General features: G+C 44.1%; 1 protein-coding gene and 1 non-coding gene across 2 annotated transcripts; one reads left to right on the top strand and one right to left on the bottom strand.

Moving 5' to 3' along the window:
- The first annotated feature begins 306 nt into the window (after positions 1 to 306).
- On the top strand, positions 307 to 693 carry LOC138766518 (amphinase-1-like). Its single transcript, XM_069944109.1, has one exon. The coding sequence runs from the start codon at positions 307 to 309 to the stop codon at positions 691 to 693; it is 387 nt and encodes a 128-aa protein (XP_069800210.1).
- A 5,288-nt stretch (positions 694 to 5,981) lies between these two features.
- TRNAK-CUU (transfer RNA lysine (anticodon CUU)) lies at positions 5,982 to 6,054 on the bottom strand. The gene has a single exon. It is a non-coding gene; the product is annotated as a tRNA-Lys (tRNA).
- Between the last annotated feature and the right edge of the window lie 9,393 nt (positions 6,055 to 15,447).

Genomic DNA, 15,447 nt, shown 5'->3' with positions numbered 1-15,447 from the left:
TTAGCGTATTCCCGGTCAGGTACTGAATTGTCATAGATTAGTATAACTTTTGACTTGAAGGAGTAAGTTGCTTTACTAAAAACTACAAACATGTGGTACAATCTGATTTTACCTTCTTTGCTTTATGACACAACCCCTTTAAGCTCACATGACTGGAAGTATCCACCCACAAGTCTGATGATGCTACTATGACAACTTACAAGATATTTGATACTATTCTTTAAGGACTGTGGCCCAGTCATGGTTCAATCAATATACTGGATGATATCCCCAATGTACTTTCCTCCTCAGATCTTCCTACCCACAATGCCATCTACATCCTCACTGCTCCTGCTATGTGGGCTCCTCTTCATCCTTCCCAACCTGACTGTGTCCGCAGCTCCACGATGGGAAGACTTCAAGAAGAACCAGGTCACCAGCTCCCCGGTGGTCGTCTGTTCTGTGGCCATGCAGGGACGATGCCAGGAGACGCAGAGCTTCATCCATACCATTCCCAGGATCCTGGAGAATATCTGCAGACACTTCACCGGCATGAAAAACATCAGAAGTAGAAAAGAATTAAGGGTCAGCACCTGCAGAAGGCAACGCAACACAACCTGCAGCTACGGGGAGGCCGAGGTGCGGAGGGGGCTGATATGTGTCACCTGCAGGAACAGGAAACCTGTGCACTTTGTTAAGATGGGAGATTGTTAGTGTCGGCCTGAACTCTTCCAATGGAGTCAAATATATAATTCACACATATCTCCTTATATCCTATCTATTATTTATCTATTATCTATCTGTTATCTATCTATCTATCTATTATTTATCTATTATCTATCTGTTATCTATCTATCTATCTATCTCCTATCTATCTCCTATCTATCTACTATCTATCTAATCTCTATCTGTCTATCTATCTATCTATCTCCTATCTATCTATCTCCTATCTATCTATCTATCTATCTATCTATTATCTATCTATCTCCTATCTATCTATCTATCTATCTATCTATCTATCTATCTATCTATCTATTATCTATAGACAACTCTTTATCATTCAAGAGGGTACAAGTGCTACATGCATAGTGAATGGGAACTATTCTGAAGAAGTCTGCACCAGGCCTCTCTACATGTATTATATACGTGTTATCTTCTTCTACTTCAACTTACCCATCAGGGTATGTACAATATTACAATATGTGGTCCATATCTGCAAATTCTTGGCCTTAATGGTGCGTTCACACGTACAGGATATGCAACAGATCCGCAGCAGATTTCATGGTCCAGATTGGATTTGCCTTGAATCTGCAACTTTAAATTTGCGCCATCAAATCTGCTGCAGATCCTGTACCTGTAAGATTTGAATCTGCAGCAAATCCGCAGCAGATCTGCAGCAGATTTGATGGTCCAGAATTGATTTGCTTTGAATCTGCAGCTTCAAATCTGCGCCATCAAGTCTGCTGCAGATCCTGTAGGTGTGAACGCACCCTTAAAGGTGTTTTCCAGTCTTTTTTTTTATTATTTATGTCCTATTTTCAATATCACATTGGTGGGTGGCTGACACCTCACCAATCAGTTTGCCAAAGCCAAATACAGAGAACAGAAGTGGAAGCAGACGTACATTGTCTCTATACATTGTGTAGTGGCCATGCTGGGTTACTGCAGTTCAGCCACTATTGAAGTGAATGGGCACTGTGCTGCAGTAACCCAGCACGGCCACTATACAATGTATGGAGCTGTCTGGTTTTGCCTACTGCATACGTGGAAGATCTTGCAAATGGCTGATTGATGGAGTATAAGTAGTTGTCACTCCACTGTGATACTGAAGTCCCATGATGAAGATAGGCCATTAATAAGAAAGTCCAAGGAAAATGATTGTATATTACACAGGGGGCATAATAGCGCTAAGAGGTTCCCTTCAAAACATATATGTAACATAATTTGAGCTAAATTATCTATATAAATTCTGTTCTTACACTAATGCAATAGAGACTCATTTAGTAGATAAAAGACATAATAAAAGACGTTTTCCTGAGCATTATATATGAAAGGCCTGATACCCTCTGTAGGTGGCGATATACCAATAGAAGGCGGCACATAGGATTCTCACAGTGGCTGCTATGTCTGATATTCTGGTTACCTAACGTGTCTTATTATAGAGCGGATATTGGGTGTGGTAGATGGAGAAGAAAAAGAGAACATTTAGGACGTCACTTCTAAGAAGGTGAATCAATAGTGACGATGCTAAGCTCAACATAAAGAGGCTCTCCACCTAAGCTGGTATTTATAAGAGGCTGGGTAATGTGGAAAATGTGTAGCTGCCACGCCAAAGATCGGACTGGATTATAGTCGCTGAGGAACCTCTGGTGGGTCCAGGATCTGACATTGGACTCCAAAGATCCAGCAGAAGACAACGCCATCTAAGGGCCCTATTCCACCGGACGATTATCGTTCAGATTATCGTTAAATCGTTTGAATCTAAACTATAATCGTTCGGTTGAAATACAGTTAAGGATAAACGACCAAACGAGAAATCGTTGATCGCTTTATAAGACCTGGACCTATTTTTATCGTTGCTCGTTCACAAAACATTTGCAAATCTTTCGAATTGAATAAGACGTCATTCGGTCGTTCACAGTAGATACGAACGCTTTAGCGAAGAAAAAACAATCGCAAATACGATCATAAGTAACGATTATCGTTCCATAGAAATGAGTGAACGTTTTCAAGTCTTTCGCAATAGCGGTCGTTTGAGATCGTGAATCGTTAACGATTATGCGAACGATAATCATCCGGTGGAATAGGGCCCTTAAGGTCACTTTGGATCCCTGGACATGCTAGGATATGACTGCCTTTCAGCCCCTCCCCTTTTGACTCCATATTGGCCATTTAAGACTGGGGGTCCTTTAAGAAGAAGAATGTAAAAAATAAAAAAAAAACAGGACAATTCTGGACGCCCACAGTTGAAAATGTGCTGGAACCCCCACGATCCAAAAAATTGTGGAGCAGCACAGCTAAGGGCTGTTTCTCCCTGCTGTCTCCTCTCGGCAGAGAACAGGCCCATAGACATTGTATAGAGCCCATCTCCTTCACTGAGAAGGAGGTGGTGAGAAACAGCCCTCAGCTGAGCTGATCCCCAATTGTTTAGCGATCAGTCAGGATCCCAGCACCTGGATCATCACCGATCAGGATTTTTCACATCTCTATCACATGTCTGAAGATGTTTCACTGACTGACACTTTCCTGCTTTGGTTTTCACAGCCAGGTGCTGTATCAGTTTTGACCAGTAGGTGTCAGTATTGTATTGACATTTTTTTATTCACTCTACCTGGCTTTCTATATGTGACTTCTGTGATGTCTCATCTAATAATCACACGATGGTCGCAGTCACCATTGACCTAGTACAAGATTTCTCATGAGAATAAATGGCTGTAGGGACACGACGGTGACGCTCAGCAGAAGTGTTAGATGTTACTGTACAGTACGCGGAGGAGGTGATGAGACGAGAATAGAAGCTGACGGCTCACCGCTCGCTCTGACACCTCCGCCCTGACATTACACTAAACAGTGGTCAGATATTTATAGAGTCACAATATACAGGGGGATGAGAGGAAAGGAGGCTCCGAGACAGGACCCATCAGCCGTGTACATACTTATACTCTATGTACCATCCCTCTGTTAGTCCTCCTGGAAATAATAAATACATTGCACACTATACACTCCTCAATAACCCCGGACAATGAGGCCTTACAGTTTCAGACTGTGTACGGACACTTTCCATGGAGAAGAGGAGAATTTCCAGGAGAAGCAACGTAGAGTTCTAGGAGATGCTCCAGAATGGTTATACTAAGGGTTATGTAATAAAACAGACATGTCAGGTGGTCGTAGGGTCGGCTCCAGGTGTTTGTGGGCCCTTGGGCGACAGAGTCTCAGCGGCCCCTCATCCATCCACTATGCAGAAACACCACTGACTGACTGTCACACTGAGACACTGACATTGACTGACACTGACTGAAAGTGCCTGACACTGACTGCCTGACACAGACACTGCCTGACACAGACACTGAGTGACATTAACTGACACTGACTGACTGACTGACACGCAGCACTTACACCTCAGTCTTCTCCCTCTACCTCTCCATCAGGCTGATCTCATCTCCACACTGTAAAGTTGAGGACCTGTTGGTCATGTGATCAGGCCCTTCACCCAGTAGAAGATTATAATAGGTCCGTTTCGGGCGGCAGCCTGGGGCCCTGAGCTCCTGGGGGGACCATGGCCACCCAAAAAGACATACTTTAGTAGTGTCTTGTCTCCTGACTACAGTTCTGCCATGATTTGCTAAAAATTGCTGCTTTTTTACTGCAGTTTTGCACACATCAGGGCATCATGACATTATCTATGCTGTACTATTAACACTACGATAGTGCTGCCATAGTTACAGTAGGCTAGGGGGGCCCAGGCTTGGTGAACAGCCCGGGGCCTATGGTAAAGTTAATCCGCCCCTTTGAGAACCCTTTTCCCTCTCTGTGCAGGTCCTGCTCCTTTCTCCTGGGTCCTGCCCACCCTACACTACAGTAAGCAGGCTGATCATTTGAACACTGAAACCTTCTTCCTCTCTGGGCCCCTGGAAGTGCTGTGGACCCCGACACTTGCCCAGGTAAGCCCTGTGCTGATACCGGCCCTGGGTGGTTGTCCATTGATACTCACCTACCCTGATTCCCTACTGCTGCTGTTTTAATGTCTCCGAGTCCCTGCTCACCACTGCTTCTAAGTTCCGGTGACCATTTGTCCCTGCAACAACTGCCCCACTCAGCCAATCACGGGCCGCAGTCGTGTCCCACCACAGTCAGTGACTGTCTAACCTAACTGCTACATTTATATTTTTACTCCATCCCATATACTAAAAAAAAAAATTACCAACTGCTTCAAAGAGACTACGGAGCAAATTTATCCTTGTCTTTGCGCCATTATTTTGGCTAATTTGGTGTTTTTGTGCAACATTCATCAAGGTGTTTGCGCCATTTTGTTAAAAAAAAAATTGCTTGGAAGGGGCTTTTTTTTTTTTTTGCGTTTTTGCGCAGCAGTTCTCCAGTCAGACCCTGGTTTAGTTTTTTAGTCAAGTTTTACAGACTTTATCGCCTAATGACAAATTTTGCTCGCGGAGATTTTTGCACAGCGCGTGAAAAGTGCTCAAGCATAAAAATTATTGCACAAAGGATAAATGTGCCCCAAATGTTTCTGTGTGGAATCAAAGTGAATACAATGCTACAATAAAAGCATAAAATAATAAAACAAAAGTATAGTGTAATGCTGCGTTTACACGAGACGATAATTGGCCCGATCGTACGATTAACGATGTCGGAGTAACGATTTTTTTTTCATAACGATCAGCAGTTAGACGGTACGATATATCGCACGGAAAATTCGTTTTGCGATCGCTTAAGCCTATCTGACACATTGGTTAAATCGGCGAACGACTGTTTATGCGGAGCGATCTGCGAATTTTTTGCGAACGCCCATTTGAGAACATGAAAATGAACGATTTCTTGTTCGTCGTTTGATCGTTCGCTGCGTTTACATGTGCGATTATCGTTCAAATTGGATTGTTATCGCACAAATTCGCACAATAATCATTACGCGTCAATGCACCATTAGTGAGTCTTATATTACCTTATTGACGTCCAGTTAGAAAAAAAAATACAATTAATAATGCCAATTAAAGGTGTTGTTCTCCTTAAAGACGCTCACTTCGGGCCATTCCACATCTCAGACGTTCTCAGAAGGATATGTTCCCATAGGGATTCAGCCTTTCCTCGGAGGTATACATTGCTGGTATACACATGTACTTGTAATTGTCACCTACAGAATAAACATATACCAACATATAATCACTGGATGGATACACTTTTGGATTGAGCCTTGTGCATTTATATGGTATATGTGACCGATGTAAATTTTTGACGCTCCATTTCGGAAAAGTTTTGTAGCAAAAACATTCCGCCCAACGTGGGGCTCGAACCCACGACCCTGAGATTAAGAGTCTCATGCTCTACCGACTGAGCTAGCCGGGCTGGATGTTCTGTCCCCAAACCTACACCTACATAGCCCATCCTCCCCCCTCCTCTGTCTTCGGACTCTATCACACACCCTCCCCTCTATGGGGGAGGGACGGGAGCATTAGTTATACAGACGCCACTCCGCCTCTTCTCCTCTCACCAGAGAATCCGTAACGCCCATAGCACGCCTCTTCTTGTAAGCCCGGCCTCAGCCGGAGGAAGTGGTGATTAGGTGGCCGTGATCTAAGACAAGACCATTCTACGGGCCAAGAAGTAGAACTTGTAGACCCCTTTAAGAAAGCCAATTGTGTACGTGAATTCCTGGCGTACATGGCGGCCTGGACAGAGATAAGCGGGTCGTATAGTTTAGATAGCCGTTAGCAGAACATTTATTCTCTCCTTATCCTCCTATATACATATGTGAGCATTTATGTGTTCTGAGAAAAAAGGAAGCCGCTGCCAGACATCTTATCTCCTCTGAGAACAAAGGATTCAACTGCCTGATCCTACTCTACCCCATACACATTAAAGGGGCACTCCGGTAGAATTAATTTTCTTTCAATTCAACTGGTTTCAGGAAGTTATACAGATTTGTAATTTAAAAAAGCTCCAGTCTTCCAGTACTTATCAGCTGCTGTATGTGCGGCAGCAAGTGGTGTATTCTTTCCAGTCTGACACAGTGCTCTCTGCTGCCACCTCTGTCCATGTCAGGAACTGTCCAGAGCAGGAGAGGTTTTCTATGGGGATTCGCTCCTGTTCTGGGCAGTTCCTGACATGGACAGAGGTGGCAGCAGAGAGCACTGTGTCAGACTGGAAAGAATACACCACTTCCTGCAAGGCATACAGCAGCTGATACGTATGGGAAGACTTGAGATTTTTAAAAAGAAGTAAATTACAAATCTGAAAAACTTTCTGAAACCAGTCGATTTGAAAGTCAAAGATTTTCATCAGAGTACACCCCTTTAAGGCCCCTCACACACTGGGGCCCAAGTGCAACCGCTATGATTGCATCCCATATAGCTACGCCCCTGCTAGACACAGCAACACTCATACACAGATCTGAGCAAGTGTAACCAATGAGGGGGTCACAGTCGCCACCTAGTGGTCGGACATTGTCACTAATAGTCAACATTGTTAGCAGGTCAGGAACGTTTCACTATCTCCATTCACTGACAGCGAACAGAGATCTTGAACAAGCTCAGGAATTAGAAGATAAAGGATACGGCCAATGACATTTTGAAAAATGCATAGAAAAAAGTTCATGATTTTACTTTCTGTCACTGGATATTTTTACTCTTCCTCTAGAAACTTGCTGTAACATAGAGATTTGCTTCCCCTTACAAGCACCACATCGTCTGCCGCTGTACAGAACTCAGAGGAAGCATCTGCTTCAGAAAACCCATATACAGACATCCTGACATCATAGATACAGGGTCACATGAAATATCTAGGGCAGTTACACAGCGCACATCTCACTGGAGGACCCAACTCATGGATTTATATGGGCATCATGTAATACATTGTTTTCCCTGCGGGGGTGCTATAGGGAAACATTTGCTAGAATGCAGGTGCTTGCCTACCTAGTGTCTCTCCATGTCCAGTCCATGATATCAGTACAGGATAAGTAATGTATGAATACAGTGACCCCACCAGCAGAATAGTGAGTGCAGCTCTGGAGTATAATACAGGATGTTTCTCAGGATCAGTAATGTAATGTATGAACACAGTGACCTCAGCAGCAGAATAGTGAGTGCAGCTCTGGAGTTTAATACAGGATGTAACTCAGGATCAGTACAGGATCAGTAATGTAATGTATGTACACAGTGACCCCACCAGCAGAATAGTGAGTGCAGCTCTGGAGTATAATATAGGATGTAACTCAGGATCAGTAATGTAATGTACACAGTGATCCCACCAGCAGAATAGTGAGTGCAGCTCTGGAGTATAATACAGGATGTAACTCAGGATCAGTACAGGATAAGTAATGTAATGTATGTACACAGTGACCCCACCAGCAGAATAGTGAGTGCAGCTCTGAGGTATAATACAGGATGTAACTCAGGATCAGTACAGGATAAGTAATGTAATGTATGTACACAGTGACCTCACCAGCAGAATAGTGAGTGTAGCTCTGAGCACATTTTTAGCTGTGAAATGTGGCTATCCTGTATGAAGCCCATCCAACGATTCCCAGCACTGCCGTCAATCAGCAGGATAAAGGGATCACTGAGCAGAGAGAAAACACTGCTCCAAATGACCATCAAGGGTGAAATATTTTAGTGCATTTTACCTTTAAATGACACTTACAGTACATAGTTGTTTTTTTGTGCCTGATTTTGTATGTGAAATACCTCCCATGACCACCAGGGAGCGCACAACCATGAATATAAATGACCAGAATCATAAAATATTTATTGAATATTTTCATTTCATTCCATTTGTGTGAAACAGCTGAAACCCTCCAAGCCAGCGACGTCCTCCCATGCCCTCCACCTGACTGCCAGGCGATCGGCTTTCTTCTGACGTTGCCCTTTTCCCACGTTCCCTAAAGCATCAGACCTTTCTAAAGGTTAGACGACTGTCTGCCCAGCCAATTACTTCTTTTTAAAGGGACGGTAACAAAGAAAAAAAAAAAAGAGACTGGGTTTAAAGCCTTAATAGCAGATAATTCCTGGTCCTCCATAAGGGCTACATGTGGCCATGCCCATCCCTTGTGTATATTTACTTACCTATTAGGTCATGTGCACCTGCATCTATGCAGTCTAGACGTCTATTGATCTGATGGTTACTCGACAATTTCTTTCTTTTATGCTCCACATAACCACAACGTTTTTCCTCTCCGGCTAATTGTAATGTATATTTTCTTTATAGGACAATCATTATAGATGGAGGTAATTTCCCGTAATCCGGAATCTTCTGAAAGCCCGCTGGATTATTGGAAATCAATGTCGGTGCATGATAGACCCATAAAGAGCGATGCTGCCAGGAAGGCCATGGATCCATCTCCAAGTCAGGGAGATGGCCATACACAGTATGAGGTTTATCACACATGGAGCTCCCTATGGTGGTCTCTTCTCAGGAGGCTTAGGACTGGAATTTGTTTCATCAATATATACTCTGATAAACCTAACCCTGCCTATAGACCATCAATAGGGGACAGAAACTCTCCCGGTCTTTGCATACACATGACCGGTCAGCATGGAGACTGCTCTGGCGGCGGCTTATTGCTCCTTGAGCAAAAGGGTCAGTCATTGAAAATCCAGAATATCCCACCTTTCTCTATACTGCCACCACCTATCCATGGAGAGTTGGGAGGCCCCCATGCTTCTTATACTTATGGCCAAATCTGCCACTGGTGTAGGCAATGTATGTAACACAGAAGAAGATAGCACACAATGGAAGAGCTCCCGCAACAGGGGAGAGCGTGGATGGTGATTTTTGTTTGGTTGGTTTTTTTCCCCCATCATTTGATGTGGGCAGCTTAGACAGCTATGGGCCCCCCCACCACCACCACCACTGCAGTCGCCACTCAGAGATCCCGGGCTGACCGGGCAGCTGGCAGCATTAAATGGGTTATCCAGCGCTACAAAAACATGCCCACTTTTCCCCCTCTCTTGTCTCCAGATTGGGTGGGGTTTCAAACTCAGTTCCATTGAAGTAAATAGAGCTTAATTGCAAACCGCACCTGAACTGGAGACAAGAGAGGGGGAAAAGTGGCCATGTTTTTGTAGCGTTGGATAACCCCTTTAAGCAGCTATGTGGCGCCGTGCAGCCTAAAATTAACACTGCCCCTATCTATAGGATAGGAAATGACAAGCTGATCACTGGGAATCCAACAGCAATGACCCCCACAGATCACAAGAATAGAGACACAATCATCCCACAATGAATAAAGTGCTTACCACGTCTGTGTGGCCTCTGTGGCCTGAGCTCTCTTCATTACTAAGGCTCCGTTCCCACTGAGGAAAGGTAGCGGAATTCCGCAACAGAATTGTCCGCCACGGAATGCCGTTAGCCTCCCGCTCATAATGGGAGTCTATGGGAGGCGCGCGCTCCTGCCCTGTCCGCGCTGAAGAATGAACATGTTCATTCTTCAGCGCGGACAGGGCAGGAGCGCGCGCCTCCCATAGACTCCCATTATGAGCGGGAGGCTAACGGCATTCCGCGGCGGACAATTCCGTCGCGGAATTCCGCTACCTTTCCTCAGTGGGAACGGGGCCTTATAGTGCTGCAAAGCGTTTCTGGGTTCAGCACTCGAAAATGTTCAACTACCCTGAAAATCTAAAATGTGTAAATGGGAATGTGCCGCCGACTATGACAAAATGAAAGGGCTGCACAAACAATCCAGTTATCGCTCGTGTGACCTGGCTGCACAACTGATTGAGCCTTTTAAAGGTTCTCGATTGCTGTCATGTAAGAGGGTCCTTAGTTTGAAGGACCTATTCTGTCCTGTATTACACCATTGATATGAATGGTCATTGTTTAATACTTAGTTTCCCCTGTGTTGGTGCTGCAGGGAAAGAGACACACTGCCAGTTTACCTCACAGATTACAGCTGATCGCTGAAGGACACTGTGGGGGAGATTTATCAAACTTAGTTGCCCCTAGCAACCAATCAGATTCCACCTTTCTTTTTCAAAGAGTCTGTGTGGAATGAAAAGGTGGAATCTGATTGGTTGCTAGGGGCAACTAAGACAATTCTACTTTACACCAGTTTGATAAATCCCCCCCCCCCCCCCCCCCCCCAAGTGATCAGCTCCTTGTAGTAACAATAATAAATAGGACTGATCAAAAGAGAATAATCTGATCAATCTGGTCTGAATACAAATGAAGATGTCATGGGGTCTGGGTCAACAAGTAAAGGGCCCATTCAGAGGGGTATTAGGGGGGTTATTGAGCCTGTTCAAGGGCAGCACTGACAATACAGGACAATAGCTAAGACGTAAATCAGATTAAGTGGCCAAATATGAGAAGATACAATATCTCCCCCATATCTTGTCCGTCCTGAATGGTAAAGCTGGCCATACACAATGCATTACCTGACAGCTATCTCCTCTGCTCCCCCCATAGACATCCAGTCTTGACCGGGCATGTGAGGGTTCTCAATAGAGAGAGCGGATCTGTCGTCCAACTGAACTGGAAACAGCTTATCTATCTGAGAACTAAAGGATCAGGCAGTCCCAGATCCATCCTCCCCTCCAACAACCCCTGAGTTAGGAGTCGACCATTCACATTTGTACTACCATAACCAGCAAGCTTGACTGACAGATCTCTGACCTGCTGCATTTCTACTGTACATGGATCCATTTCAACTCATCATCAACAACACAAGGCTGTGTCCATCATACAGTAAAGTACCTCAGTGCCTACGGGTTTCTGTAATGCAGCTTCCTGAGAAAAACTCTAGAGGGTTGACATGGCACTTAATCCAAGGGCTTGAATGTCACTGCTGCCTCTACACCCCCTATAGCAATGCCCCTAGTTATGGCCTATTAGATTGGTATTAGTACCTAATCCTATTCTGTGCAGCTCCATCACTGCTTGGGTATTAGGAAACCCTGTGAGGTAGGGTTTCCTAAATGAAGATCCTAAACCTCCATTCAGAGTATTGTTCTCCAATTTACACAAACCCGTTCCATCAGGTAAAATCTTTGATCGAAAACTACAGTCAGTATTCACAGTTCTGCTGGTTGCCATTGGAAACAGACAACAGGTTGGTTGACAGACACTCCCCCCCCCTCCTGAATTATATGGCTCTACATTTATTTCAATGGGGGTTGTGTAATATTAGACATCTCCTACAGTCGAGTTTCGAGCAAATTCACTGGACAAAGCAGGCTGTCTGGAGACAAAGCTGGCCATAAACTGGAAATGAGTTTCGTCTGCCAGTTATTATCTCAATCCCACAATTAACATGCTCACTCGGCCGAACATCTTTGTTCATTTATGTGGAGGAGGGAGGATGAGGGACGGCACAGAAAGTCCAGCACTGGAGGAAAACGTTAGCCTGATGTACACATTCATTTTCCTTGGATTCAGAGTCGGCCTTGGGTTCATTTACCATATAGTACCCATGTAGTACAGTCTACAAGAGCCATACCATATAGTACCCAGATGTACTGTGTACATACGATATAGTGCCAACACAGAACTATGTACAAAAGTCATACCATATAGTGCCCAGATAGTACTGTCTACACACCCACATAGTACTGTGCACAAAAGCCATACCATATAGTACCCACATAGTACTGTGTACATACCATATCGTGCCAACATAGTACTGTGTACAGAAGCCATACTAAATAGTGCTTACATAATACTGTCTACGAAAGCCATACCATATAATATCCACAAAGTACTGTCTACAAAAGACATACCATATAATACCCACATAGTATTGCCTACAAAAGCCATAACATATAGTGGCTACATAGTACTGTCTACAAAAGCCATAACATATACTGCCTACATAGTACTATGTACAGAAGCCATGCCATATAGTGCCCACATAGTACTGTATACAGAGGCCATACCATATAGTGCCCACATAGTACTGTATACAAAACCATACAATATAATGCCCACATAGTACTGTGTACAAAAGAAACATTCCACCACATGGAATGACCTAACATTCCACCAAATTGAATGGCCTAAGACCCCTAAGAAACATTCTGCCAAATGGAATGGAATAAGAAACATTCCACGAAATGGGATGGCCTAAGAAACATTCCGCCGCATGGAATGGCCTAAGACCCCTAAGAAACATTCCGCCAAATGGAATGGCCTAAGAAAATTCCGCTAAATGGAATGGCCTAGAAAACATTCCGCCAAATGGAATGGCCTAAGAAACATTCCGCCAAATAGAATGACCTAAGAAACATTCCGCCAAATGGAATGGCCTAAGAAACATTCCACGAAATGGAATGACCTAAGAAACATTCCGCTAAATGGAATGGCCTAAGAAACATTCCACCACATGGAATGGCCTAAGAAAAATTCTGCCAATTAGAATGGCCTAAGAAACATTCCGCCACATGGAACGTCCTAAAAAACATTCCGCCACATGGAATGTCCTAAGAAACATTCCGCCAAATGGAACGTCCTAAAAAACATTCCGCCACATGGAATGGCCTAAGAAAAATTCCACCAATTAGAATGGCCTAAGAAACATTCCGCCACATGGAACGTCCTAAAAAACATTCCGCCACATGGAATGTCCTAAGAAACATTCCGCCAAATGGAACGTCCTAAAAAACATTCCGCCACATGGAATGGCCTAAGAAACATTCCGCCAAATGGAATGGCCTAAGAAACATTCCGCCAAATGGAATGGTCTAAGAAACATTCTGCCAAATGGAATGGTCTAAGAAACATTCCGCCAAATGGAATGACCTAAGAAACATTCCGCCACATGGAATGGCCTAAGAAACATTCCGCCAAATGGAATGGCCTAAGAAACATTCCGCCAAATGGAAAGGCCTAAGAAACATTCCACAACATGGAATGGCCTAAGAAAAATTCAGCCAATTAGAATGGCCTAAGAAACATTCCGCCACATGGAACATCCTAAAAAACATTCCGCCACATGGAATGTCCTAAGAAACATTCCGCCAAATGGAACGTCTTAAAAAACATTCCGCCACATGGAATGGCCTAAGAAACATTCCGCCAAATGGAATGGCCTAAGAAACATTCCGCCAAATGGAATGGCCTAAGAAACATTCCGCCACATGGAATGGTCTAAGAAACATTCTGCCACATGGAATGGCCTAAGAAACGTTCCGCCGCATGGAATGGCCTAAGACCCCTAAAAACATTCCGCCAAATGGAATGGTCTAAGAAACATTCCGCTGAATATAATGGCCTAAGAAACATTCCGCCAAATGGAATGACCTAAGAAACATTCCGCCAAATGGCATGGCCTAAGAAACATTCCACCACATGGAATGGCCTAAGAAAAATTCCGCCAATTAGAATGGCCTAAGAAACATTCCGCCACATGGAGCTTCCTAAAAAACATTCCGCCACATGGAATGTCCTAAGAAACATTCCGCCAAATGGAACGTCCTTAAAACATTCCGCCACATGGAATGGCCTAAGAAACATTCCGCCAAATGGAATGGTCTAAGAAACATTCTGCCACATGGAATGGCCTAAGAAACATTCCGCCAAATGGAATGGCCTAAAAAACATTCCGCCACATGGAATGGTCTAAGAAACATTCCGCCACATGGAATGGTCTAAGAAACATTCTGCCAAATGGAACGTCCTAAAAAACATTCTGCCACATGGAATGGCCTAAGAAACATTCCGCCAAATGGAATGGCCTAAGAAACATTCCGCCAAATGGAATGGCCTAAGAAACATTCTGCCAAATGGAACGTCCTAAAAAACATTCTGCCACATGGAATGGCCTATGAAACATTCCGCCAAATGGAATGGCCTAAGAAACATTCCGCCACATGGAATGGTCTAAGAAACATTCTGCCACATGGAATGGCCTAAGAAACGTTCCGCCGCATGGAATGGCCTAAGACCCCTAAAAACATTCCGCCACATGGAATGACCTAAGAAACATTCCGCCACATGGAATAGTCTAAGAAACATTCCGCCACATGGAATGGCCTAAGAAACATTCCGCCATATGGAATGGCTTAAATAGACGGCAGATGATAATAATGATCATGACGGGATCATGTTACGAGATGGTCACCTTTCCCAATATTTTTCCAAAGTGGGAACATAGCCATAGGTTGTATCCATGTTTTTCATGGCTCTATAGGCCGAGCGTTTGGTTTGGCCGAACCTGGACACTTTTCTGGAGTTTGCTCACCACTACAGAAGACCACACAGACTATCCAGTGATTGTGCCGCCCTCCCTGCACTTACTAAGCTGTGTAATAAGTCCTGTAAATGATCAGTGAGCTCAGTGTTCATTTCTAATGCAGCTCAGGCCATTTAAAATAAAGGAAAGACTGAGGTTTCTCCTCTTTTCAAATCCATTCCTGGCTTTGGCTTAAAAAATCTCTCAGATAAATCTCTCGGTGTAAACGCACCATTATTCAGCACTACAAAAACATGGCAACTTTCTTCCAGCACCACTCTTGTCTTCAGGTCAGGTGTGGTTTGCAATTAAGCTCCATTCACTTTAATGGAGCTGAGTTACAAAACCCCAACACCCAAACTGGAGACAAAAGCAGTGCAGTCTCTGGAAAAAGTGGCCATGTTTTTGTAGCGCTGGAGAACCCCTTTAAGGCTGTGTTTACACACTGAAGTGCGCATATAAAGACCGTTTTCTACAACGGGAGGCCTAAAGCCCTATTACATGGCCCCGAGAGTGGGATGCCACTGTATACTGTAACAGAGAGAAGCAGATGCCATTCATTTCAGTGGCTGTACATA

Source organism: Dendropsophus ebraccatus, chromosome 10 (genome assembly GCF_027789765.1).
Source record: "Dendropsophus ebraccatus isolate aDenEbr1 chromosome 10, aDenEbr1.pat, whole genome shotgun sequence".
NCBI classification, from domain to species: Eukaryota; Metazoa; Chordata; class Amphibia; order Anura; family Hylidae; genus Dendropsophus; species Dendropsophus ebraccatus.
The sequence above is the reverse complement of the archived record's forward strand: the minus strand, read 5'-3'. Positions and strand labels throughout refer to the sequence as shown.

Bases quoted from the DNA above. Each gene is read 5' to 3' on its own strand.
- LOC138766518 (XM_069944109.1), top strand. From the start codon at position 307: ATGCCATCTACATCCTCACTGCTCCTGCTATGTGGGCTCCTCTTCATC.